General features: G+C 47.7%; 1 protein-coding gene across 2 annotated transcripts in view; it reads right to left on the reverse strand.

The window, feature by feature from the left end:
- The window catches only part of LOC138580787 (phosphatidylserine decarboxylase proenzyme, mitochondrial-like), a 242,600-nt gene that overhangs the window by 212,896 nt on the left and 3,334 nt on the right, over positions 1 to 26,370 (reverse strand). Inside the window, exon 2 of one of the 2 annotated variants that reach the window (XM_069651614.1) lies at positions 7,204 to 7,280. The exons of the other annotated variant lie outside the window; for it this stretch is intronic. Coding sequence (XP_069507715.1) covers positions 7,204 to 7,259 — 56 coding nt within the window. The 5' untranslated portion in view covers positions 7,260 to 7,280. The remainder of the gene's footprint in view (positions 1 to 7,203; positions 7,281 to 26,370) is intronic. 2 annotated transcript variants of the gene reach the window in all.

Here is a 26,370-nt window from a genome sequence, read left to right on the forward strand (position 1 = left end):
TTATCCTTGGGCTTAACAAATACCCAATTCTCGAATTTAGCTCGATCAGTCTTTCTATTCTGAAGTCTGTGATCTAACTGGACCACCAGATCTATATATTCAGAGCACTCCTGAGGTGGATTCACCAGTTGTGCTAAAACGTCTTTGAGCTCACCTCGAAGTCCTCAATGAAATAACGTAATCCGCTTTGCCTCTGGCCATCCGGTTTCCACCACCAACCTATTGAAGGTTGCGATGTAGGTCAACAGATCCTGATTACCCTGACGTAGGGACAAAAGTTCGTTATCCAGGGCTTGTCCTTGTGGGTGTCGGGCAAACAGTCTTTCTATGCTTAATTGAAAACCCTGGAAATCCCTTAGAAGAGGGTCATCCTGATTGACTAGTGGAATTGACCAATCTGCTGCACTACCGCTGAGATAAGATAAAACAAAGGCTACCTTTGCTTGGTCATTCGTAAAGGCTCCAGGTCTACATAGAAAATGCAAGCGGCATTGGTTCATAAACACAGCAAACCTTTTTGGGTCCCCTGCAAAGCGTTCAGGTGGTGCTAAGGGAATATTTCCTGGTAAAAGTACTTGCACAGGGTTACTTGTTTGAGCGTGAGTTGGGGTACCCCCGAGTCCAGGTAGGGGTGTTTGCCCAGCTTGGTTTTGCAATAGTTGCCTAGCAAGATAGTTAGTGCGTTCCTTAGACACAATCAGCTCTCTCCAGAGTTGGTTTCTTGGCGGGCGGAATGCACTTTGGCCCTGAGTTCTCCCAGTAACTGGGCTAGTTGGTCAGTTTCTGAGGTCTCCATAACGCCCAGGTGGGAATTTGTATTAAAACTTCGCGTTCTGTTACGCTCACCTGGTTCCCGCAGGGGCGCTGAACGGAACTGAACAGCAGTGGTCTCCACCAGCGTGACTCGTAGGGCGGAGATGGCTGACTGGACTGGCCCTCCTGGTTTTGTCTGCTTGACCCATAAGAGTAGTTTCCTGAAAACAGTAGAAGGGAGTTAGCTACCCGTGGATTGCGAGGATACCTGCACCAAATTCGTTCCCACTGAACACCTCCGATATTCCCTTTATGTCCTCACCTTAGTGCTTGAAATGATGAGCTCTCCATCCTGCGCTGATTGCAGGGGCGCGTAGAATGCCAGTTACTTCACTGGATCGAAGGAATAGGGTGAGTTCCAGACGAAATAGTGCTCTGGGGTATGTGGCGTGGAGCCGTAATTATATAGTCTTTAGAGTTCCAATGTCTGCTATTCACTCATTTCCCTTTTCCTTTATTTATCTTGCTGCTTGGTCCAAAAGGAATTCTCCTGATTGGCAGCAGGTCGTGCTAAGGTAAGAGTCTGTATTACCCAGCACTGTCCGGTAGAAAATAATGATGCTAAATGTCTCTAACCAAGTGCTTTTGTCTTCTTACAGGTGCGGCGTAAGAAGATGCTGGATGCTGAAGAATTATACCTCGGGCGGCAAATCAAGTAAGTGGCTGGCGGTAACCTAGATTGTCTAAGTTTGCTCTCGGCTCACCTTGTTTTTTCTTGTCTTCCTCTGGGTGCAGAGAATGCAGCTACGAAGAGATGTAAGCTGCGCCGGATCGTGTAGATGCTGTGAAGACTGGTAAGTATGGCGCGGCGCAGCTGCTAGCGGTGCGACGCGTTTATTTTTTCAAAGTCTTTTTCCTTGTGCAGGAATACGGTGGATTCAGGAGCCGATGAAGATTAGAAGGTAGGTTCTTGCTTTAACCTTTTCTTCTTCTTCCTTTCTTCCCAGGATGCGGTCCGGATTCGGAGCGGGCGTGGCAGGTAACAGGATGCTGGCTGTAGGCACGGTGAGCGTTACGCTGCTGAATGCAGAATAACGTGAAGCGTGTTCTGCTCTTCGGGCGTGGTTTAAATAGCTTCCAAAGTAGTCCCAGGTAAATAGTTCCAAGCACAACAGCCAAGTAAAAAAATAGTCCCTGAAGAAAAGTAGTCCTTCCCTGGCCTCACAAAGGCCAATGCTTGAGTTCCTTGCGGCATGGTCTGCATGAGGTAAGTTTGACTGTATGAGCCTGGCGCCTACAGCGCCAGGACTGAATCCATAAAGCCCCTATCCAGGGCTTTGTGGGTTCCAATAAGGGGATGGATGTCTGCCCTCTGGACTGATGGACTTGATCCGGAAGTCCAGGGGTAGGCATCATGACACATACGTCCTGCAGGGGCTGAGCCAGTGGTAGCGTGGAGAGAAAGCAGAGATGCCGGAAGGCCAGCACAGAGAAAAGTGATACAGTCGATAAAGAGACAGGGACGGAAGGACCATCTCACCTTATGGCATGACCACACTGCAGCTGTGGTGGGTCAGGGACCCCTGAACCGATGCCGAGACCAGGATAGAACGGAGGAACGAATCCTCCACTTGGAACGCGAGGACCGCAGAGACTGATGGGTTGAACCGAATCAGCAAAGCAGATGATTACGTGCCGGCGACGCCAAGGAGAGGAAGGAACGGCAACATCACCGCTGGGCCTCCATCCTGCTGGAGCACACCCAAAGGCAGAGAAGGCACCCGGGTTTCCCAGGTTGGAGGGAGACGAGTGGACCACAAGCAAAGAGGAAGAAACGGACAAGGTGGGTTTAGGGAGCCCTAGAAACCAGAGTATTGAATATTGGCAAAAAGCACAGATACAACCAGAGAGATGACGGAAACATGAAATCCAGAGGGGCCTGGACAACCCTCGAGAAACAAGTTGCATTTGTAAAAACATAAGGGAGAGGGAACTTGGAGTGTTCAATCAATTTGTTCAAGATATTAAACCAATAGAGAGAAAGTGGTCAAGGTGGTGGAAAAGGAATAAGGGAATAATTTTTCCATGTAAAGAACTTGAGAGATTTAATTTTTATAGAGACTTGCAACTCTTTCTGAAGAGCTTAACAGGAGAACTGAAAACATTTATTTTCTGAACTATGTTTATGTGAACTGTGAACCATCTCCTGAGAAAGATCCCAAGAGCATTGGCCAGACAAGGGTCCTCATCACCGCTGCATTTAAGGGCTTGCCCTATCACGAGTTGGGCGCTAATTGGGCTGTTTTACCTCCAGCCTTTTTTGGAGGTGAAAATCCCATTTAGTGCCTTGTATTACCGCCGGCTGTATTAGCGTGCGGTATCAGAGCCGAAAATGCCCCATTGGATCCAATGGGAATTTACTGTTATCGCCCAACCCGTGATCTGGCAGTAATACCGCCGGACCAGTGGGTGCTAACGCTATTACAGTTGGGCGATATTACAGCCAGGATACCGGCCAACTCATGATGAGGCCCAAAGCCTGAGCTGAGAGGCTATTGCTTTGGCTTATTTTTATGTTGTTTTTCCACAGTGGTAGTAGGGCCAGATAGCAATTTAGGTTTTGGACCGAGGACTACTTTTAATTTTGACGATGAACGAGCACCCTTGGCTCAGTTTAGTATGTATAGAAATCCCTATTAGCAGTAGGGATGGATAGGCATTTCCCTTGTTAGTTTAATAAGCACTCTTGAAATGTCACCCTTGAGTCTGACTTCTTCGTCTAGTTCAACACAATAGCTAGTAGGATTTTGATTCCGACACTTCAGTATTTTATGTGTTTTTCTGTCATGACGTTTTTATAATTGTGTATTGCTGTGTAATGTTGTGCAATGAGTGGTGTATTTGTGTTTAAGTGAATGACTCTTTAAGTGTGTCATTCAATATTAGAATATGAAATTTCACATTTGTCAGATATATTACAATGAATGTATAATGTTTTGAATATATCTTGTTGTGCAGCATTTGCATGTATTACATATGATCTGGTTGTTTCTGCTCCATGAGATAAGATGGATTGATTCCATGTTTTGAACACGTTTTGATTGATCTCATGTGGCAGGCTCTCTTGTTTTGCTTTGCATATGATGTGAGAAACCGAAAAGCATTCTCATTCTTACTCCCCCTGGATCCTCTTCTCAGGTGGCCAGAGAAAGGCCATCGCTTTTGGATCCTGACCGTGGGGATGGAGAAGTGAGGGAGGATCACATGGGTGGAGGGTCCTTGAGGATCGGCAGTGGGGTGACCACAGGCGAGACATGGCATCCACTTTCCCGATTGATAACCAACGTAACCCTTCCCCGACCTTTATAGGTTATTGCAAAACAGCTCCCTTCATTTGACTTCTGACAGTACTGAGACAAGGAAGATGCGACTAAGAGTAATCAACACTAAAACTTAATTTCACCACTCTGGTACTGGGACGAAGAAGATGCCTGCAGAGTGCTTTGAAAGTCAAGCGGGGCTTGCAGAGACTGGCCCGCTCACCAGGGAAGCAGATTAGAAGCCACGTAGCTGCCGGAAGAGGAATGCCGAGGACTGGTGTGAGGGAAGAGATGTCACTCAAAGCCAAGGGTGCTGCTAGGGTCTACACATGAACACAAAGGTGCAGTATAGCATATATTGACTCCCAAACTGAATTAAAACTTGCAGTTAAGTTAAATTACGCATATTGAATTCAGAACTGAATGAAAACTTGCAGTTAAGGTAAACTATGCATATTGAACTCCGAACTGAATGAAAACTCGAAGAAGAGTTGAATCATGCATATTGAATACCGAACTGAATGAAACATTGAAACAAAGTGAAACTGACATCTTTGAATGTTGAATTGAATGAAACTTTATGGGCACAGCTAATAGTGGATGAAAACTAAAAGGGAAAGTGCCCTGTTTAAAGCAACCTATGAAAAAGAGCGCAAGTGTGAAAGTGTACGACAGAAAGGTCAGGAATACATAAGACCCCCTCCAAGGGAAACTTTATGAATGGATACAGTGCAGCAAGGCCAAAGACTGAGGTGTGTGACACATAATCAGGGGTCATGTTCTAAAAATAAAAGTGGGGGGACTCATCAACAAACGCAATGGGATGTGATGTTGCCAGAGATTAGCACATTAAGGTGAAATGTGCATAACCACCCACATTGCACAGGACGAATGACATTTGCCTTTCATAAAATCAACACACACACAAAACCAAGAGAGGATATTTTCTTTTAATTGTGTTTTTGAAAACGTTAAGAGGTGTGCATGTTTTAAACTCCAAGAACCAATACAAATGTTTTCCCTGGAACTTGCAGTGCCGAAATGTGACATTTCACCTTTAGTTGTTTGTTATTTTCCATCAGGTTATATAGTGCAGTGAAGTGTCCAGCCTGCAAACCTGAGACTGCGGTTCGGTCCCCGAGTTCGGCTTTAATTAATACATTCAAAGAGGACATTCAAAATTTGTCATTGTAGCTGGTGGGACTGAGTCCACCCGTGTGTACCCTCGACTTGCACCCTGCACATAATGGCAAAGCCAAGAGGCGAACCAGGAGAAGCAATGAGAGTGTGCCACGAAGCTGACAAAGAGAGCAAAGTAAAGGTGAATTCGGACACAGGGGCAAATACAGAAGGACCTGTGTGGGCTGAAGAGCCTAGGGTTCCTAGTTGCACGACCTGTGATGGGTAGACCTTGTGATCTAACAACTGCGCCTAGACCTGAGAGCAGTGAATGGTGAAAAATAAAGACATTGTGAAATATACCAAGACGGATCACTGTAAGTGAGCTGGAGAGGTAAACCAGAAGCAGGGTCAAGTTGACCTGGAGTTGTGTTGAACTTTGAAAGACTGAAACAAATATCAATTACTGCGTTGAAGTCTTGGGGAAGGGAACCCTGAGACTTGATGACCTGCAAATGCTGTCTTGAGGACAGAGCCTCAAGACCCTCTTCTTTTGAACTGTGTTGCTAGGATCATGGGGAAGGGAACCCCAGAGGAGTGTGTGGAACTATATTGCCTTGAACTTGTGGCAAGGGAACCCCAAGCATTTGTGGATTTGCTTTGAACTTGAGAAAGGTAATCCTGAGACTTTTATTTTTGAATTTTGGGGAAGGGGAGCTGAAAAGGAAGCAGCTTCGAACTTTGTATTAATCACCATTTCTTTTGTTATTGGCATCCCTACACGTTGTTTAGCTTTAGTTGTGAGGGCAAGGATAGGTTTTGGACACAGATAGACTTTTTGACTCAGACTTTACTTAGTCTCATTCAGGTAGCGAAATCCCACCTTAGCATAGGGCAAGTTAGGCCTACTATCATCCTGACATTTACTTTAATAACTCATTTTGTTTTGAACTTTGAATCTGTTGTCTGTGTCATACTTCATTATGCCTTTGCATTGCCCACTTACCACCTGAGTTATTGTGCAACCCTAGTTGTTTAAATTTGCTGGCAGTCAGATTTAAAGGTGACGCTCCATTTCATTTGAGATGACATGAGACAAAAAGTGCAGCTTGGCCACTGGCCCAGCCACAGCTTCTGTCTGCGCCTTCCATCTCAGCGGAAACTCTGATAGAAGGCAGCATGAGGGCTTAGTGTGGGGGACATTCATTCAATAGGCAATCCATATATATTTTTTTTACCAGCAGAAGTTAAACAGCTCTCAAAGACAATCAGTAACCATGGACCTCTTTCAGCCTAGGGGGGCTCATCGGTGCAGTGAAGTTGGCATATGCCTTGGGACTAATAACTTTGTACTGATAAATCTACACGATGCAGAGGAATGTGGGCTGGAACTACAAAGTGGAGAGACATTTACTGTCCGAGCATGTAAAGCCAGAGGGATATAGCCTTGCTGTCTCAGGGATGCATTAAACTGTTTGGAAGTTAAAAAACAACGCCTGCCTTGATAGGACTAATGTTGAGCTTGTTTTTTAAAAATGTACTTGTCAGTTTTTGCTTTTATGATAATTGTCGAAAATAAAGTATACTTGATACTAGCAAAAATTACACTGAAAATATAATAAATAGTTACAGCATGTGCACGTAAGCAGCTTAATCTTACATTCCCTTTGAAGCACGGTGTTCTGCAAAATTCTGCAGGTGCCTACGACGCTTGGCTCTCCACATGTTTTGGACTACAACTCCCATCAGCCTTGGACCAGCATAGTCAACTGTGAGGGATCATGGGAGACATAGTCCAAAACATCTGGAAAGCCGCAGGATTCAGGCCTCTGTAACTAGCACATGGTGGGTGGACTTTGTTAGAGTGTATGATAAAAACAACACTGTTTTATCTCATATCATCTTCTAAAATGCTTTTCGATGGTTCTTGTACTTTTAGGCTCTTAAGGCCTACTGGCTCAGCTCCTCCTTTGAGCACTGTGCTTTGCCCACCTCTATCTAGGACACTCACCTCTCTACGGCATGGCACTGACTTGGGCTCACCAGTGACAGGGCATTGGTTGTCATCGATGCTGCTTTTTCAACACACTGCAAAGCAAGTGATTGAGGACAAGTGTGACAAAATGACGACTGATCTGCATGAGTACAGGGATAAGTAAGGGATACAACTCCTACTGAGCCCCACACTACTACAAAAGAAGCAGCAATGACAATCTTAAAGGGGAAACAGGTACAGCACAACAGGTATTCCTGCTTCACCTCTTAGGGTAGTGCAGGCTATAATCTTCAGGAGGGATGTGAGCTGGTACAGAAGCAGACCAAACAACAAAAGCACTCTGGTATCAAAATAAAAGAATTTCCATCGAAACCTCAAACAAACAGGACTTCATCAGGTGGTGCACATCATTGAATGAGAATATATTTATACCAACTCCTACATTTCCAAAATGTCTGGGTGCTGGAAACCTAGGCAGCTATGAACCCATGCTTGCCACAAATGTAACAATCCTGAATGCAGTGGGGGAATCACCTCACTGAGGGTCTGCTCTCCTATATGTGGTTAACAAACCAAACCACTAACGTTTCATAACAGAATTAGTTTAATCATTATGTAACATAGTCATTCAGAAAACATTTAGAATAATATACAATGCTTTAAACATTGAAGTTTACAGAAGCACACTTGAAATGAAGAAATCTGGGATATCGCTTGGCGCATTTTCGGACCATTGGTCCTTTTTCAAGAGAATTTATATGCAATATATACAAACATACATACCAAATGTCCAAATACATATGCCACAATTATAATAAACAAATATATTCCAACATAGTACACTTACAGAAACAGAGTGTGTAAAAGCTAATATTGAAAAACTTAAAAGCTGTATTTCTTTTATTTATTTAAATTGGTATCTGATCATTGAATCGAATGCAATACCATTGAATGCCTTACCATCGAAAACATTGCATCGAAAAGAAAGCATTGAATGCTTTTATTTAAAGGTAAAGGGTTTAGTTTAATTATAATGGGTTTTAAAGGTTAAAAAAAAGAGGGGGTTGGGTAGTCAGTTTAGGTCAAATCAAAATGGCCTATACTAACAAAACCAAATGCCTGCCCTATCTCTTATACAAAAATTGTGTAAAGGGGAATGTGTATGCAAAGGAGAGTCACTGTTATAACATAAAGGATCTACTTGACTGAATCAGCTCTCCTCCCCACATTGGACAGCATAGTGTAAAGAGGCCCCCGTAGACAGGATGACACACTCAGGTTATTAAAAAAAAGGCAATTCAAAATGTGGGTCGAGGCCCGGTTGGCCTTCCACGTTAAAGTCACTTATTTCCAATTCATCAAACGTTCTTTCACAGTTCAACAAAAGTTCACGTAGGTCTCACTCTGTTGGGCTCAGACCTCTCAAGACATCAACAGTTCACATAGGCCTCCCTCAGTTGGACTCGGACCTCTCAACATAAAGTACCCGATTCAACGTAGATCTCACTCAGCCGGGCTCAGACCTCACAATCACAGCACTTGCAGGGGTTCCCTTCCCCAAGCTTCATTCAAATTCATTAGGGGTTCCCTTCACCTAACTTATTTCCTGTTCCCGGTCTCCCTCAGTCGGGCTCAGACCTTTGACTGATGTCAAAGACTTTCGAATGTGCGAGGCCTTTTCCATAGACTGCTGCAGGACCACTTTGACTTTCAATTCAGCTCTCCCTTATGTTATTTGCCACAGTGTCTCTTGGTCTCGATAGTTCCATAACAAACTCAGAAAAGTTCAATGAAATCTTTATCTTAAAGCAATCACCTTTTAACTTCCCCTTTCGACAGGATTAATCTTGACGATTGTGCATTTCAGTTTGTTCACTTTGACGCTTTATAACAAGGCAACAAAGATTTCGTGGAGACTTTCGAGTGGGCTATTTCCTTTCACTGGACCACTATGCTACTCTGTAACACTGGCCTCACAGTTATTGGTAACTTTTAAAGTTCACTACTCATTTGCTTTCTTTCGCATCTCATCAGCACACGCGCAACCTTCAATCGTGAGATACACTGGTGCGGCTTCAATCTTTCCGTGACACAAACTGGCCATTCATGTCTTTCTCTAACTCACTGGTTGTCTGCGTTGCTTTCTCGTCTTTGCAGCTTTGATTCACAAATCAAGGTTGATACCACAGGCTTGGCCTCGCTTCCCCAACTATGCGGTTCACCCAGGAAGGTTGCTGGCGTCCTTGAAACACAATGCAGGCTTCTTCTTGTCTGGGATTTGGCTTTCTTTGTGTATCCTTCACGGTTTCCCGGAGGCAACGACCTCCTGCAGGGATCTTCAGGGTTTCCCTATCCTTCGCTCTTGTTCCTCTATCGGTCGTCCTGCTCCAATGGGTTTGCCTTCACCCTGGAAGATTTGCTCCTTCTCGTGTCCCACCTTGCTCAGAGTGTGTCTCTATGTTCTGTCTTTTATCTGTGTGGGGGTAGCTAATGTGTATCAGATGTATGTGATTAAGGTCAAGTGCCTGACTTTGCCTGACCATATTAACGGGACATGTGATATGCAAGTGTTAGCCTCTTTACTCTCAGTCCTCCTCTTCCTCTGCCCAGTGTTTGTGTAGAAAGGGGGGGAGTTGGAACATTGGAGAATCCTATATAATAGGATGGGGTATGGGCACGGGAAAGGGGGGATACCGCATCTCACCATCGGCTGTCTCACCCCCACACCCTGAAGATCCCTCACCCAGGTGATCCTCCTGCACTGGTCCACCACCAGGGTCTGAATCCAAAGGCGATGGCCGTGCCCTTGCCACCTGAGAGGGAGATCCCCGGGGACTAGCAAGTGAGACACCCTTTGGTTTCTCACAAGACTCACAGGCGTTTGGTAGCATTCTTGACCTGTGGCAAGTTGCTGCAGTGAAGCTTTCACTCTGGGACAGCGTCTCTTGCTCCAGCTCTCCTGCCGGCTTCAGGCTCGCCGGCTGGTAAGTCTGCTGCTTCTGGACGTGACCATGCTCTCGGTAGCTTTACATCAGCTGCTGGTTGCCCAGCAGCTCTCTCCCGGTGCCTGCCGTGTCGTGCCTCGCTGCTAGGTAGTGCTTGCGAGCAGCAGGCTGAAAGGGCCTGCTTTCTCTAGCACAGTCAGTCCCTGTGCTGCTGCTGCTGCCACTGCCTTCTCCCTCAGTTCTGCTTCCTTCTTCTTCCGTGGTGATTCTCTCTCTTCATCCAATGCAGACACCATTTGTAAAGACGCCACACACTTGTAACCTCATCACAACAACTAGCTTGCATGTTGAGTTTAGTGTTTTCTTTCACCGGATTCATCACACAACCCACCATGCCTTCTCAGAGAACCGGTCTCTCGAGGCTCATTCTCAGGAGGCTCGTCTCCCTCAGGGTCATCTCTCAGCTCTTCGAAAGCTGAGTTCCTTTTGAGCTCCTGCCTCTAGCAGCTGCCTCCATTCTGGCAATTGACATCTCGAGATAAACCAGAATGCTTACTAACTGAAGCAAGATACTTTGGATTTTTGGATATTTCAGGTTTGTCAAGTGTATCAAGATGGTAAACCTTGCAACAGAGTATATTAGTACTCCCTACCACATGCCATACCACTTTCCCTGAGAATAATTGTCCCTAATTCCATAGGGGGCTTCCCTCCCCATGTAATCCAACCCTTGGTGCTTTACCCCCAGGGAGATTATTGTACTGTGGACGTACCACCCTGCCCCCATGGGAAAGATCTCCCCCTAAGGAAGAAGGGACGACATCCTAAGATTCATCACAGAAGACAAGAGTGGTTAAGAGATGCTTGGTGGTGTTGAAAGGAATAAAGTGCCCGATTTTCCTAATATTTGGGAGATTGAGGTGAGTTGCTGTTCCAGTTTTGGCGATGAAAGCAGAGAAGGTGTGAGAAGGGTCCTAGATGACGCAGAGGTTTCTAGCGGAAAAAGAGTAGGGGACAGTTTCAGTTGGAAACTGGATAGGCAGAGGAAAAGATGAGAGAAAGCTTTTGGTAGTCAAAAAGAGCACCTCTGTTTTGGTAGAGTTTAACATAAGAGTTTGCAAAGCCATCCAATAGTTAATGGCAGAGAGGCAGTTGTAAAGTTTGATAGAGAGATCAGAGAAGAGTTCAGGAAAAGAGAAGAAGATTTGGGTGTTGTCCATGAAGAGTTGGTACGAGAACCCAAAGGATGAGATTAGTGACCCAAGAGCAGAGGTGTAGAGTGTAAAGAGGAGCAGACCCAAGACAGAGCCTTGTGGAACACCAACAGTTAGAGGAGTGAGTTGAGCGGTGTTGTTGTTTCAGGAGACAGAGAATTGGCGGGTTGCAAGCTGTGATTAAATCCAAGTAAGGGATTGATCATGCATCCTAAGAAGAAAGAGCGTATTATGGAGATCAAAGTGATCAACAGTGTCAAAGGTAGCAGATAGGTCAAGTAGAATTAGGATAGAGGATAGGCTGGCATGCTTAGCCAAGGTGATGAAGTTGGAGACATTCATGAGAGCAGTTTCTGTGGAGTGACAGGAGCAGAAACCTGCCTGTAGGCGGTCTCGAAGGTTTTGGACGTCTATTAAATTGGTAAGACTGCTGAACACAACCCTTGTGAGCACTTTAGAGTAGTGCGGAAGGAGAGACACAGGGTGAAAGTTAGACGGTAGGTTCGGGTCAGCTCCTTGATTTTCTATGAGAGGGAGGATTGTGGCTGTTTTAAAAAAAACAGAGGGAAAGGTTGAAAAGTAAAGCCATTACACCAAAAAGAATAGTGCAAACAACCTGAATCCTAATACTTAACCGGAATCTCACCCGTTCCCACAACAAAACACATAAGTCCAGTTACTCAACACCAATTTTGTAGAAGTCCCTCACCAAAAGGGAGATTCAGTACACTTTCTCTGAAATAACAAAACACAAACCACATTCTCATTATAAACATCTAAACTCAACCATAAGTCAAACACATGCAACATTATCCATCACACATCCAAATAACCCATATACAAACACCCCCTTAATCTAGTTCCCCTTCCCTCTCCAAACGATGATGTGCACATCAGGCACAAACACCAGAGTGACCATCCAAACAGGCCCTAATCCTACACTGGCGTAAATACCCAAACAGTCAATAGCCACTGAAGAAACACTCATTCCATCAACAAAGAAAACATACTTTAATAAAAACAGTCACCAAAGAAAGACTCAGTCCATAAACAAAGAAAACAGACTATAATCTAAACAGCCACAAAGAAAGACTCACTCCTTAAATAAAGAAAACAGACGATAATCAAAACAGCCACCAAAGAAAGATTCACTCCGTAAACAAAAAACAGACTATAATCGAAAAATCAACTAATCATGAAATAAAAACCAACATAATTCCCAAAATCAATAACAAATAAATAAAATATAAATAAATGTAATTACTGTATATTAATCATACTCGCTAAAGAAGGAAGGTGATACAAATAAGGACAATTCAAAGTGTAAATCAACATAAAAATAAAAACAATATTTCAAATACCCAAAACATACCAACCTGAAAATAATTACGACAATCACAGTCACGTGACCACAATCTAAGTGTGCCAAGTTAACCTGTGAACCATTACTAAAAATGAATAGGTTGTAACTATAATTAAAAACATCAAGAGATGCTTCTAAAAAAAGAAAGAATATGTAATCCCAATATCAAGTTACAAAGCCAACTTGTACAAACTTGTTACAAAAAGACAGAAAAAACAAAATCCTCGTTCATCCCCTTACGGGCAAGAGAATCCAATTTATGAATTAAAACATTTCCCTCTGGGTCAATTGTTTCAAAAAATCTCCTCAACGAGAATCAGGTTTCAAAACCTCTAAGATTTGAAATCTCAATTGTGACAGTGTGTGTTGTTTAAACAGAAAATGTGGAGCCACTGCAGATTTTGTGTTGCCAATCCACACATTCGAACGATGTTGGTTCCATCTAAATTTAACCTTACGTACTGTTTGTCCAAATGAATATGAGCTACATGGGCATGAAATACAATAGACAACATTCTAATTGTCAGAGGTTTCCAAATGCTTTAATGGTAGCTTCAAACCATTATATGGATGGTATGCAAATGGACCTACAGACTTCAGGAACGACGATGGGTAAGCAGGCTCACCTTACGCTCAACACAGCATCATTATACTCCAATGAGTTTGGGGCTCAAAGAGGCTAGGAACAAGGTTGGCGGTGTCGAGTTGGGAATGCAGGAGTTCTCAACGGGTCTCGCTTTAGAAACTAAGGAGCTTTGGCATCAACGTCAAGCGGAGCATGGAGATGCATGAGGCACTTGTGCGTTGAAGTTGAAGATGACTCCAGCAGTTCATTTGCTGCAGCTTGGATGGCATTGAAAGTGCCCAAACCGGTCTTCAAGCAGTTCTGAAATGCAGGGAGAACCATGGGTCACTTCCTTGGTACTTTAGTTGCGGGGTACCCTGTCCAGGGTCTCCAGGGATAAAGATAGTCCTGTGGCTCCCCTTCGCAAACCAGGACGGTTCCAAAGAGCACTGCAATGACTGCTACCTCCAATGAGCAGGACCATGAGTACGAGTGTTCCGATTCCAACAGGCCTTGTCCAACAGCTGGCCACCCTAAATGTTCCCTTGTGATGGTTAAAGGGATGAGCTTGCCTCTTCTTTGGAAATCTTTTTCTTCACCTCTATGGTCGAGGACTTTGGAGCAGACTGTACTCCCAACCAGGCTCCAATCTGATGCTCCAATGGGAGCCAAGCACTGGAGTGCACTGTGGAGTATGTTCATTCCTGTGTGGGTCTGTCAAAAGTCTGTGGAAATGCATGCCATTCTGCACTGTCGTTAGGTGCTTAATCAGGTAGGCTGGACTCCCAGATAGAAAACATTGCAGCATTCAAGCCAAGAAGATATGATGGCCATGATCACAAGGGGTGGCTCGTCTATAAAGGGTGATGGACGTCGACCCACCCATTTTGGACGAACCATCAAGCCAGCCCATTGAAAACACTAAGCGATCCCTCAGCTGCAACAAACAGCTGAGAGAGTGATCCTGGGCTTGTTTAACGGTCAAGGGAAAATGTGATACATCTTTGACAGTTTGTACCCCAGCACGCATGTTCAATGGGCCATGGGCTGCCAGGGGCCTTTTGCTTCCATAGCCTTGCACAACCCATTGGGGATACAGGCTGGGGTACTGCAGCTATGAATGTGCGGGGGGGGGGGGCGCGCTCCTGTGCCTCTGCGCACATTCAGAGCAGCTGAGGTCTACTCCAGGGGGTGGGCTGGTGTCTGAGAGCATATGCAGGAACCAGAATGCTATCACTGGTTGCCTTTTCATGTTGTGAGGGAGCCAGGGACCTGTCAGGGGGTCATGGCTGCAGAGTAGATCATGGACCGAGGCTGCAGGTAAAAAAGTTTATGTAGGGAGGCCACCCGGGGGTGCAGGCAAGATGACCGCCTGAGCTTTGTGCTCCATACCCAGCCCCTGGTAACCAGCAGATTTCATACGAAATATGGGTCCCATCAGCCATACGACCCCCAGCATATGCTTTGGGAACCTGTGGCCCCCCCAATGGAGCCAACTCTGACGCCGAACCGACACTCCTGGGCAGAGTTCCCCCAGCCCGAAAGTTAACGCGGCCCCTCCCCCACAGCCCTGCACGACACAACCGGGGAAGCTGCCACGGCTGCGCTCCACGCGGGCATCGGAGCACCTCCCGGCACACTGAAGAGGGAGCCAGCTATGGGAGAGGAGGAGGCCGTGCCACACAAAGGTGAACCTGAGGCGTTCCACTTGCGGGACTCTGGAGCTCCCCGCCCCGATCCCCTGCGTGGGCCCGGCGTGGCCGCACCTGCACGGCCCTGTGCGGCGGGAGCCCGGCCCCCCGCTCACCTCACGATTTCAGCAGCCGCACGACCGGAGTCTGACCCAGAGCTGGAAGAAACGCCGGGGAGCGGATGCGGGAGCGCGCCCCCCGACCCACCCCTCCCCCAACTGCGGCGATCAACAAGAGGGGAGCCCGGGTCCCCAAACGGGGCCACTCGAGGGAGCTGCCGCGGGGCCCTGCGAGACGAGAGCCCAACTCCTTCCCACACCACGCAGACCCGCAGGCAGCCCGCCAGGAGGCCACCAACGCACAGCGAGCCCTCGGCCCCTGTGGCCAGTGGGATTGGAGAGCTGGGGGGCCGACGCAGGAGAGCGCCCCTCCCCAATACACACCCCTGATGCTGGAGGGGGGCACCTGGGGGCATCTGAGACACTGTGAGTGGACCCCCTCCCCACATAACAAACTTGCAGAAGCAACTGGCCCGGACCCCCAGGGTTGAGAGCCCTGTCACCCAGGGAGGCCTCGGCCCCTCCTCCACCCCGGGCCGTCGCGGGAACGCGCCCTGACTCCACGGACTGAGGGTCACAGGAAACCACACACTACAGGTGAGGAGCCACCCTGGCTGACACCCCTGTACCCGCCCCGCAGGACTTGAGCCCCTGAGGGAGGGCCACTCGGAGGGAGGCTTTGCTATAAGGTGTACCAGAGGGGACATTACCCACGCTTGGCTCTCAGATAGCCACATAGGGTGCGCCCTGTCTCAGAGAGAGCTGTGTTACGCTGCTGCCACCACTGCAATCTTAGAGCCCTCTCGCAGAGAAACCCAGAGCCCACCACCGCAGGGGCAACCACCCGATCCAGGCAAACCTGACCCACATTGAGGCACCGACAACCACGAAGAGCACATCCCCTTTTACCCCACGCCCCGGCGGGCCCCGACACTGCCGCAGGCTAAGCGGTAACCACCAACAACAGGTAACCAACACAAGTATCCCATGAGCTGGAAAGAAAACCTGTCGAAATACCAATTTGTGGCCAACGAGGTCACCATGGCGACCGGGGGTCCCTCCACCCCGCCTCCAGACCTGGGCGCAATCCAGAATAATATCCAGATGATTCTGGCTGAGATCTGCGGGATAAGGACTGACATGGGTGCCAAGCTGGCCGACCTTACGACCAAAGTCACCACCTTAGAGGATCGAATGGAGGGAGTCGAAAACAACCAGCTTTCCAGAGCACTCCTCGAGACCCAAATAGATGCCAGATTGCAAGAAATGCAATGACGTGAAGAAGAACTCCGGCTCAAGGTTGACGATATGGAAAATAGGGAGAGGAGGAATAACCTGTGCATTTTTGGACTAGTGGAGGCCGAGGGCAAAAGCACACAAGGCCTTGAGGGCAAAGTACACGACATCGTAAGGATTGTCATGGGGGCGGATGCCGAGGGTGAGATCAAATTCGATAGGGTCCACCGGACGGGTGGAGGGGGCAGAGGCCCACGTTCAGTGCTCGCCCGGCTACATTATTACAGGGACAAAGCTAAAATTCTGGAGAAAGCAAGGAACCTTGGCAATATTCAATACGGAGAGTCCAGGGTGTCCATCTTTCAGGACCTATCAGCCCTCACCCTGTTAATGAGAAAGAAGTGCGGCAACCTCACCAGATGGCTTCAGGGTAAGGGGGTCAGATACCGTTGGGGCCACCCCTTCTACCTGGCATTTGAATGGTTGGGTGAGAGACACCATCTGGTGTCTGAAGAGGACATCCAACGGGTCACGCATGATCTGGTGGGCGACCAGGTGGGCCACTCCGGTGGCCGAGAAGAAGGAGCCTGGGACCCCCCAAGGGGCCCCGACAGATCGGAGAAGCTCAGTGGCAAATCTAAGGTCAAGGGGGCCCGCAAGTTTCGAAAAACAAGACACCCATCAACGACCTCTGAGGGCCACCCGAAACCATAACAGCATCACCCTTCCTGAGGGTGAGGAAATCCTTCGACGCTCATCAATACCAGGTTGCGACAGTGATGGAACCTGGGGCCGGGGCCCGGAGGTGCCACGGCTGGGCGCCACATTGGCGCAGCGATTGGGCAGCCATGTTCGAGGGCTGGCGCAAGCCTGTTAAACGTTAACTATTTTGTTGTGTTGACCCGCACACGGAGTCTGAGTTTGAAGTTACAGGTTGATGCGGGGGTTCATAGTTCCAAAATTCCACCTCGGACACTTGCACCAAGGTTTGGGTGGGGTCGACCCACATTGAATGCAAGAAATGGGATTCCCTAACATACGAAATACCCGGGGCTGGGGTTAGAGTCCTTGGTGGTTCGTTGACCGACCCCGACACTTGTTGGGGGGCGTGGACGAACGCCTTACAATGCAGGGGAACGGGGGGGAGGGCATGGGGGAGGGGGGAGGTTTGGTTCAGGGGGGAGGGAGGGGAAAGACCAATGAAAAGGACGGGGGGGGAGGGAGGGGAATGACCAACGCAAATGTCAAAATGGAGTCACCAAGAAGGGTCCACGGGGGGAGAGGGGAATAGCCAGATCGAACTGGAGTCTTCTACTCCGCAGCAGGCCGCACACCAGCACTACACCAAGGGGCAGAAAGAGAAGGACTCTCTAGATGATAATGGTTGAAGGCAAGATAGGCACACTCAATGTCAAGGGCCTAAACTCCCAAAACAAAAGGTCTCTGACCAGTAACATGTTCCGTAAACAACAACTAATAGTGCTTTTCCTCCAAGAAACCCACTACAAACAGAGCAAGGAATTACCCATCAGGGGGAGGGAAATCGGGTCCAACTTCTGGGCCTCCCACAGAAGCTCAAAGAAGGAGGGGGTGGGGATCCTCTTGAGTAAAACATTCCACCTCTCATACAGTGAAACCAAGAGGGGCTTTGGGGGGAGGTTCTTGCCGATCAAGGGCACCCATGAAGGAGAGCGCATCACTCTGGCCACCCTCTATGCACCCAACTCAGGCCAGATAAGGTTTATGACCCAAATCATGGGGGTAATGGACGAATGGGCAGAAGGGGCCATGATACTGGGGGGGGCGATTGTAATCTTATAATGGATCCCAAACTAGATTGGTGGACGGCGAGAGGGGTTGAGCCGAAGGGGATAGCTAAAGACAACCTGGCGTTGGAGACCCTTCTAAGAGAACATTATTGGGAGGACGTCTGGCGAGCGGCACATCCGGAGCTGGGGGGATACACATTCTTCTCCCCCCCACACCACACCTACGCCAGAATCGACTTGCTCCTAACTTCAAAGGAGGGGGGGTGGCTACAACCCCAAAGGTCGAGGCAATAACTTGGTCCGACCACAAGCTCATGGTGTCTAGTTGGTCGCTGCCCGTGTCCCCCAGATCAACTCGCTGGCGTTGCAATGACGCACTTCTTAGGGATCCAGTCTTTAGGGACTTCCTGAGAAGTGAAATGGCGGCGTACTTTGAGACAAATGATAACGGGGAAACAGACATGGTGACAGTATGGGAGGCGGCAAAGGCCACCTTTCGTGGCCTCCTCATAGCAGAGGGTGCCAGGCGCAAACGTGAAAGAGGGCTCATTGAGGCTAAGATACGAGCGTACCTCAAGATCCTGTGGGGTAGGCTCAACCAGGAGGGAGCTGACAGGGAGTCTCTCCTGGCGGAAATGCGAGAGAAACGACAAGCCCTACACACAGTCCTCATAGGGGAGGTGGTCAAGAAACTGAGATACACACGACAGAGGTACTATGAGAAGGGAGACAGGGTGGGGACACACCTGGCGCGCAGAGCCAGGGGATGCAGATTGGAGAGGAGGGTCAGGCCTATTAAGGACAGGGAGGGTATTATGCTTAACAAAAAGGTAGAGGTAGTAGGCTCCTTTGCAGATTTCTACAGGGACCTCTATGCGAAACAGGGGGGGGAATCGCTGGAGGAGATCCAGGCATACCTGGAGGAATACCCCCTACCCTGCTTAACGGAGGTTGAATTGCAGGATCTTGAGGGGGATATATCGGTGGAGGAGGTTGAGGCAGCCATCAAGAGATTCAAAATGGGGAAGGCCACGGGGGGAGACAGGTACACGGCAGATTTCTACAAACAATTCCAGCCCACATTGATGGAGCCCCTAGCCAAACTGTTCAATCAAATCCGAAACAAAGACAAGATCCCCCCCACCTTCTTGCAGGCCCTCATCACGGTAATCCCTAAGCCAGGAAAAGACCCGATGGAGTGCGGTTCCTACAGACCCATTTCCCTCCTGAACTTCGATGCCAAGATCTTTGCCAGGATCCTGGCCACCCGCCTGTAGAAGTGCCTCCCCCGCCTTGTTCACCCAGACCAGGCAGGCTTCATACTCAACAGGCAAGCCTGAGATAGCATGCGCAAAACCCTCCTTGTGCTACATTCAAGGGAAACCCGGGATGAAGGGGATCTACTGCTATCCCTGGACGCAGAGAAGGCCTTCGATAGGGTGAGCTGGGCGTTCATGGGGGAGGTTCTGTCGGTAATAGGGATGGGCCAGAGGTGTTTGGGATGGATGGCGGCACTGTATTCCACTCCCATAGCTAGGGTTGCTTCCAATGGGATGGAATCGGAGGCCTTCCCTCTGGGGAGAGGAACAAGACAGGGCTGTCCACTATCCCCCTTGATATACGCCCTAGTTATGGAACCCTGGGCGATCTCGGTGCGTAATAATGAAGCTATCACTGGAGTTCGGATGGGCGACTCCCATTGTAAGATCAGCTTGTTTGCCGACTACGCTCTCCTATATGTCACCAAACCGTCACAAACGATCCCCCACGTGTTACGTGCCTTGGCGCGCTATGGGGACCTCTCAGGGTACGAGGTTAACCTAGGCAAGTCTGTGGCTTTCATAGGGGGTCAATTGCCAGAGACTGAGATAAAATATGTGGAGGATCTCCCCTTCCAGTTGCAGAGAGGTGGGTTCCAACACCTGGGAATCCAAATCACATCGAACCAGGATGACCTCTTTTCGAGTAACTTCACCCCACTGTGGACAGACGTCAAGAGAGATATAGAGAGGTGGGCGGCCACGGGGTTGTCATGGATGGCACGACTCAATCTGATTAAAATGATAGTACTCCCCAAATTCCTGTTTCTCTTCCAGATGCTCCCCACCCAGGTGCCTAAACCCTTCCTACACTCAATGAAGCGTACCTTACTCAGGTTTCTCTGGGTGGGAAAGAAACACAGGATCTCCTACGATGTCCTAACAAGGTCGAAGGAGGACGGAGAGGTGGGGTTCCTGGATCTTGACACATACTACAGGGCATCCCAGTTAAGGATCCTTGTTGACCACTTCAACCCTAGGACGGAAAAGCAGTGGGTGGCCCTGGACAATAGGCTACTCACCCCAGTCACGCTCGATGAATGGTTATGGGTCCCAAGAGCACGCATCCCCAGGCGGGTACTGGATCACCCAGTACTGGGGGTCCTCTTGTCCATCTGGAAGGAAGGGAGATACTACAGATGGCTCACAACCTGGCCCTCCCCGTTGAGCTGCATCTGGGCCCCGCCGTTTCTGGCTAAAGTGGCAAAACTAGCCGCCTACCAGAGGTGGTACGAAGCGGGCCTCATCAGGGCTTGCCACCTGTGGGTGGGAACGTCCTTCATGCCTCTTATAGATCTTGAGGAGGCCCTGGGGTTGGGTAAACTGTCGCCATTCCGCTACCTCCAACTCAAGGGAGTTCTCTCAGAACCCTCATGGGGTGACACCCTCAGGAGGGACCTAACAGACTTTGAGAAAATGATCATCTCCACCCGAGGTTCCAGGGGGGGTAATATCCCATCTATATAAGCTCCTCTTGTTCTCGATATCAAGGGATCCCCCCCCGTTACGGCCGATTTGGGCTCACGACGGCGGCCATGGTCACTATGGCAACGATGGAGACGCATTGCGTGCCTTGCCTCTGCTACCGCTAAAATGGCAAACACAAGGAAAAGCAGCACGCTAGTTGTTCCAATCAGCGTGTACCAGCAGGCTCCGCCCCCTACTATGGAGAACAAATTTATACCGGCTGCCTCTTCGATTCAGCGCGTTGCTACTGTCGTCAGAAGCCACGCTCGTAAGTCCATTCCGTTAGACTTGTTTAGTTTCTAATCAGAAAGACTTCAATCTTAAACCTTTTTCAGCCCTGTCTTTCCTCCTCTTTAGTGACTACGCTCGCCTCCCTCTCACTCACCAGACGAGCTCCGCCAATCTATCAAGTCAGGAAACACTTACTCTCGGATCAGTACCTCTTCCTCTTTTTCTCCAAGCATTCCTTCCCTCGCCACACACCTATCGAACACTAATCTGTTTCTTTTTGCATACAGTCTCCCACTCTCGCCAGGACTACATTTGCCATTTTACAGCGCACTAAAACGGAAGCATATGCGTTTGCAGTTCATCCTCGGTAGGCGTGAATCCTAAGACCAGTCTCTCTATGTCAACTCTTGTATCCTACTAATACTAACTCTCTTCCTGTATATTTGCTATGAATCTAGTAATTCCAATTCAGCGCTTTCAATTGTCCGGCAGACAGCTGACTAACAGAAGAGAAAGGTACTTGACACTCTAAAGAGACTTTTAGCTCCCAATCCCCCGAGTAACCACTCTGTATTCATTATTCGGGACAGATGGAGATTCAGAGAGCCTCCCACTGAGCCCAGGACGCCGGACACCTGAAGCCTTTAGTGAAGGAATTCGACTCCTCCACACACCAGGGTTTTTTCCCCCAGGAGGGTTTCCCTGACTTCTTCTCATTCTGCCTTTCATCAGGCGCAGTGAGAGGGAGACAGGTGAGCTTTCCATTCTTCGATAGAAGGCAAAGAGCTCAGGTTAGTGCCCAGCTTTTTTCTATTAAGCTCCACACTTGTGACTGTGCTCTACGGTAACCCAAATTACGTAAGATTTACTATAATACTCCAACAAGTGTTACACCCCCGGCACGGACACAATGGGAGAAAGACCTGGGAGTGGCAATAGATGACAAGAGGTGGACCAAGATGTGCATCCGGGCCCACCGCTCAACGACCTCCCCCCAGTATAGACATCAAGCGCTAAAGGTCCTACACAGGTAGCACTACCCCCCACAGAGGATATCTAGAATGATCCCGGGCTATGACCCTCACTGTTGGAAATGCCGAAATGCAATAGGTGACTACATGCACATGTGGTGGTCCTGTCCTAGGGTGCAGTCATATTAGGGGGAGGTCCTGTCCTGGATTAGGGGGGTGGACGGAATCAGTAGACCCCGGTGCCCCTGATTGCTCCTCTTTGGGATCGAGGTAGGAGATGATCAGGAGGACACCCAGGGCCACATGCTTCAGGTTATGCTGGTGGCGGCCAAGAGCTGTCTGGCCCAAAAATGGAAGAACACACATATGCACGAGGAGAAGGAATGGGTTACCAAGGTTCGGGCGATATACGACATGGAGTTCCTAACGCATGTCCTAGATGAATCTAGATCCAACATTGAGGAACTCTGGCTCCCCTTTTTTGAAAAGTACGGGTGCCCGACCTGAGGGGTGAAACCCTAGCCCGCGGTCATACCCAAGCCTCAGGGCACGACGAGGCTGGGACACCACAGGCACTAACTAAACAAGGCATGCTCCCCTTCAGGGGGTGCCACCAAGTTGAGCCCAAGACTATGTGTGCACAGAACTATTCGACAGTCCGAGTCTGTAAATGCTTTTTGTGGGCCTGTAAGACAAATCTGAAACTGACATTCGATCACCGGTTATGGGGGAGGGGGAGGGGGTGAAAGGGGGGAAGGGTTATTGTTAAAATGTTATTTAAGGGTATACATTTGATTTGAAGAGATATGTTTGCTGTGATAACCTAAAAATGACAATAAAAACTATATTTTTAAAAAAAAAAGTGTATGTAAATGTGTGGTGGTTTGGGTACATGAGTGAATTAAAGTGTATATTATGTGGGTGCGTGTGTTAATGAGAGAGTGTATGTTATGGGTGTGTGGGTGAAAGAGTTATTAATGCTGTTAATGTGTATGGTTACGTGAGTGAATGTGTATGTATTGTAAGCGTGCACAAGGAGGAGACTTACACACAGGTGGCATAGTGATTGCTATAGACTTTTGTTCAGTATAAAAAATAAATAGAAAACCTATCTTTCCCAGCCTCAAATGAAGTGCTAATGGGTCTGTCACAATGTCCTTGTAACTTTAAAAAGAGTCCACCGTCCTGTGTCAAATGTCGCTTTCTCTGCCCCTTACACTTATAACTAAACTAAAGGTTGCGCCAATGTTCTTGGTCCAGGAGAATGACTCCCTTCTCCTGAACAGGATAGCACAAGTTCCTCCCCAAGGGGAATAACTTCCTTCCACTGATTTTAGTATTTCAGAAACAAAGTACTGCTGACTCTTTAACACCCTGCATCAGAAAGTTCACTATTTCTTCACTCCAGACGGAATGACCCCCTCTCCCAGGGATCACTGATTTTATCCCTTTTGAAGGTACCACTACCAGGAGAATGACTCCCTTCTCCTTGTATCTCTCGCTGTTTTCTATACAACACCAGGGGGAATGACTCCCTTCCCTGGATCACTTCCACTTGGGTTTACAGTTTAACACCACCAGGGGGAATGACTTCCATCCCCTGGCCTTTCGCTCACTTGTCTAGGATGAGGACCCAGAATGAAGACTACGCCAAAAATTATAAATTGCAGAAGTGATTTATTTTATCAAAAAATTGACCTTTTTGATGACACGTGTTTCGGCCTTTTTCGAATCAGGGCCTTCAAGCTGAGTAATCAATACAAACTGTACCACAGCATATTCCCAACAATGAGATAAATAGGTAAAGCAAAATTATAAGACACTATTGTTTCATACATAGTTGTAAAAGTGTTAACATTAAATAATTGAAACAAATGTAAAAACGAAAAACGAATCCAGATAAAAAGGGGGGGGTCATGGGGAGGATGCATGGGAAAAAAGAGAAAAGGGGAGAAAAAATATTTAGTCTATTTGTTCGATACATCTTTTGGATCCAACCCGGTGAATGATGAACAGAAACATTTGAAAAGTAATAGAGGTATCCAAGATTATATGGTAACACTTCAATCATCCGATATCCTTTTTGAACTCATTTGTGAACTACAAAGATGTATCGAACAAATAGACTAAATATTTTTTATCCCCTTTTCTGTCTTTTCCCATGCATCCTCCCCATCAGCACCCTCCCTTTGTATCTGGATTTGTTTCGTTTTTACATTTGTTTCAATTATTTAATGTTAACACTTTTACAACTATGTATGAAACAATGGTGTCTTATAATTTTGCTTTACCTATTTATCTCATTGCTGGGAATGTGCTGTGGTACAGTTTGTATTGATTACTCAGTTTGAAGGCCCTGATTTGAAAAAGGCAGTAGATAAGGCCGAAACACGTCTCATCAAAAAGGGCAATTTTTTGATAAATAAATCACTTCAGCAATTTATCATTTTTGGCGCAGTCTTCATTCTGGGTCCTCATCCTAGACTTACCTGATTCGTAGTTTTTCTTGGCGAAACCACAACCCGGGAAGGCGCGACTCATTTATATACAAAACAATTGGGAAACAAGTAATAAAAGCTCATTAATCAATATGTCGCCATGTTAGACCAAACCCTCAAAGCCAACAACGTCTAAATATCTTTCGCTCACTTGGTTTCACAGTTCAACAACACCAGGTGGAATGACTCCCTTCCCCTGGCTTTTCTCTTACTTGGTTTCACAGTTCAACCACACCAGCGGGAATTACTTCCTTACCCTGGATTTTCTCTCTCTTTAATTACACATTTCACAATACAAGGGGGAATTATTGCCTTTCTCTGCCCTTTCTTGAATTTACTTTGAGGGTCCCAAACCCTGGCTTCCCCCTCTTTATACTTCGGCAGACATGGTTCACTCTCCTGCCAAGTGCTGCCACGAGGAAGCTGGCTTCTATTTCTTCTTTCTTTTAGGTGCAGCGTTCAGGTCTCACCCCCGTGAATCTATATGGTTTGGTTCTGGCAGACTTGGTGCAAGCTCCTGCCAGGTACTGCCACAAAGAGCATGGCTTATATTACTCGCTTTTCGTCAGGTGCGGGTCCCACACCTGTCTCTGTTTGTTCCCAATAACTTTACTGCAGTTTCTGGGTTTCGGGAGAACCACGCTAGCCTGTGCATTGCCCGTTTCATCTCCTCTGGCTCTTTCATATGTCCCTTTACCTCTTCTGGAGTTTAGCTATGTCACCGGGACTTCCAGGGCTCGGAGTGCACCTCTGCGGCCCCAGAGGCTGGTCTCTACTCCAATATTGATGCTGGTGTGCCTTCCTGGCTTTGGGATTTGGTTCACCTTCTCGTGGTGAATGGAGACCTCCTTCAGCGTTTTCTCGCCATGTTCTGCACTTTCCGCTCTCGCTCTGGACAGTGGCTGGTCCACCCAACAGCATAGGATACTTCCTTGCTGACAGCTTCCTTGCGGCTTCCTGATCCACGTTATTCTACTCCTTTCTTTAGACCTTCTTCCCTTTTATAGTTAGACCACTGGTTACTTGGTTGCACACTCCCTCGTGGAAGACTAGAACGTTCATCTTTTCTCCACGGAGTGTTCTTCATTACTCCGCACCTCCTCCTCATCTCAGTATTTATCAGACAAGTCTCTCTACAGTAGTCTATGTTCTTCTTCGTCATAGTAGAGTTTAACTCCATGGCCCTAGACACATATACATGGGTTGGTTAGGGATCTTGGGGTGTATGAGGTATGGAGGTGTGTTGGGTGAGTGATGTCATACAGTGTTCTCACTAGATAGTCGTCCTTGTCCCCAGAGTGCGAGTCTCTCCCCGTGAGATACCCCTGCTGTGTACCACCCCAAGAGGGCATATTGGGTAGCAGCCTCACCACCCCGGCATCATGGAAAGTGGCTCCCCCTCTAGGAGAGTGATGACATCTCAGAATTCATCACAGGATGCTGAATGAATGCGTGTGAATGGTTGCGTGAAACATGCACCCCCTCTTCGCACATCCAAATCAGGGGCACCATCACGAGTACGGTGAGCGGGCCTCTGATGCACAGGGAGAGGGAGTGCATTTTTTACTAGGCATCAATGTTAAAGCAAACTTCATATCATATTTGCTTTAACCCTGATTCTCAGTAGAGAAATTCTGTGCCAGAGGCATAAAGCGTGACCAGACTGGCTGCAGCATTGCATCCAGTCTAGCCACGTAACAACACTTATCATGCATGCATGATGAGTGTTGTTACGTGGCTAGACTGGATTGCATTGCTGCAGCCAGTCTGGTTACGTTTTAATGGCTCTGGCATGGCATTTCTTGCTGGTCATTATAGCTAAAGTAAACAATGTTTTCTTTAACCTTGCCGCTC

Source organism: Ambystoma mexicanum, chromosome 3p (genome assembly GCF_040938575.1).
Source record: "Ambystoma mexicanum isolate Mex_15411 chromosome 3p, UKY_AmexF1_1, whole genome shotgun sequence".
Classification (NCBI taxonomy): Eukaryota; Metazoa; Chordata; class Amphibia; order Caudata; family Ambystomatidae; genus Ambystoma; species Ambystoma mexicanum.